Raw genomic sequence first — 549 nt, 5'->3', positions numbered from 1 at the left:
GCCGGGCACTGCCGTAGACAACGCTGTTGCAGCCCTCTCTGTTCCGAGCGATTTCGATGGCGAAAAACTGAATTCTGGTGGCTAAATAGAAGGGAGAGGAAAAAATTAAAAGAGCAGAGCCATGCGTTCAGCTTTCCTCGCCCACCCCTTTTCTAGCGGGGACGGTGCTGGCTCCAGCCCGCGGCTCTCCGAGCCCAGCCGTGCCGGCTCACCGAAGATGGTGTTCTCCTCGGTGTAGTCTTTCCGGCAGTCCAGGCGGAGCAAGGTGCCGTAGTTGAAGTCTTCAACCACCCCCTCGAACCGCAGGCAGAACGGGCGCCATTTCTGGGGAGAGAACCATCGGCATCCCTGGAACCCGAGAAGAGGCAGGGGGGGACGTGTGTGTGTCCCCCCGCCTGCTCCCCACCTCACCTCCTTGGCAGGCTCCGATTTCAGGTCTTCGGGGTCGAGCACATCGATTTTAAGATCCCTGAAGGTTTTCCTGAACTCGCTGTAGATCTGGTCGTCGACTTTGGTGAGGTTCAGAAACTTGGGGTCGACGGAGGAGAT

General features: G+C 58.5%; 1 protein-coding gene across 1 annotated transcript in view; it reads right to left on the bottom strand.

Moving 5' to 3' along the window:
- The window catches only part of PBDC1 (polysaccharide biosynthesis domain containing 1), a gene marked incomplete at its 5' end in the record, with an annotated part of 956 nt that extends 413 nt beyond the window's left edge, over positions 1 to 543 (bottom strand). Inside the window, 3 exons of the mRNA XM_009699277.1 lie at positions 3 to 81; positions 213 to 324; positions 412 to 543. Coding sequence (XP_009697579.1) covers positions 3 to 81; positions 213 to 324; positions 412 to 543 — 323 coding nt within the window. The remainder of the gene's footprint in view (positions 1 to 2; positions 82 to 212; positions 325 to 411) is intronic.
- Positions 544 to 549: the final 6 nt, after the last annotated feature.

This window comes from Cariama cristata, unplaced genomic scaffold (assembly GCF_000690535.1).
Source record: "Cariama cristata isolate BGI_N322 unplaced genomic scaffold, ASM69053v1 scaffold32914, whole genome shotgun sequence".
Taxonomy (NCBI): Eukaryota; Metazoa; Chordata; class Aves; order Cariamiformes; family Cariamidae; genus Cariama; species Cariama cristata.
This window is presented reverse-complemented; position numbering and strand designations above follow the sequence as displayed.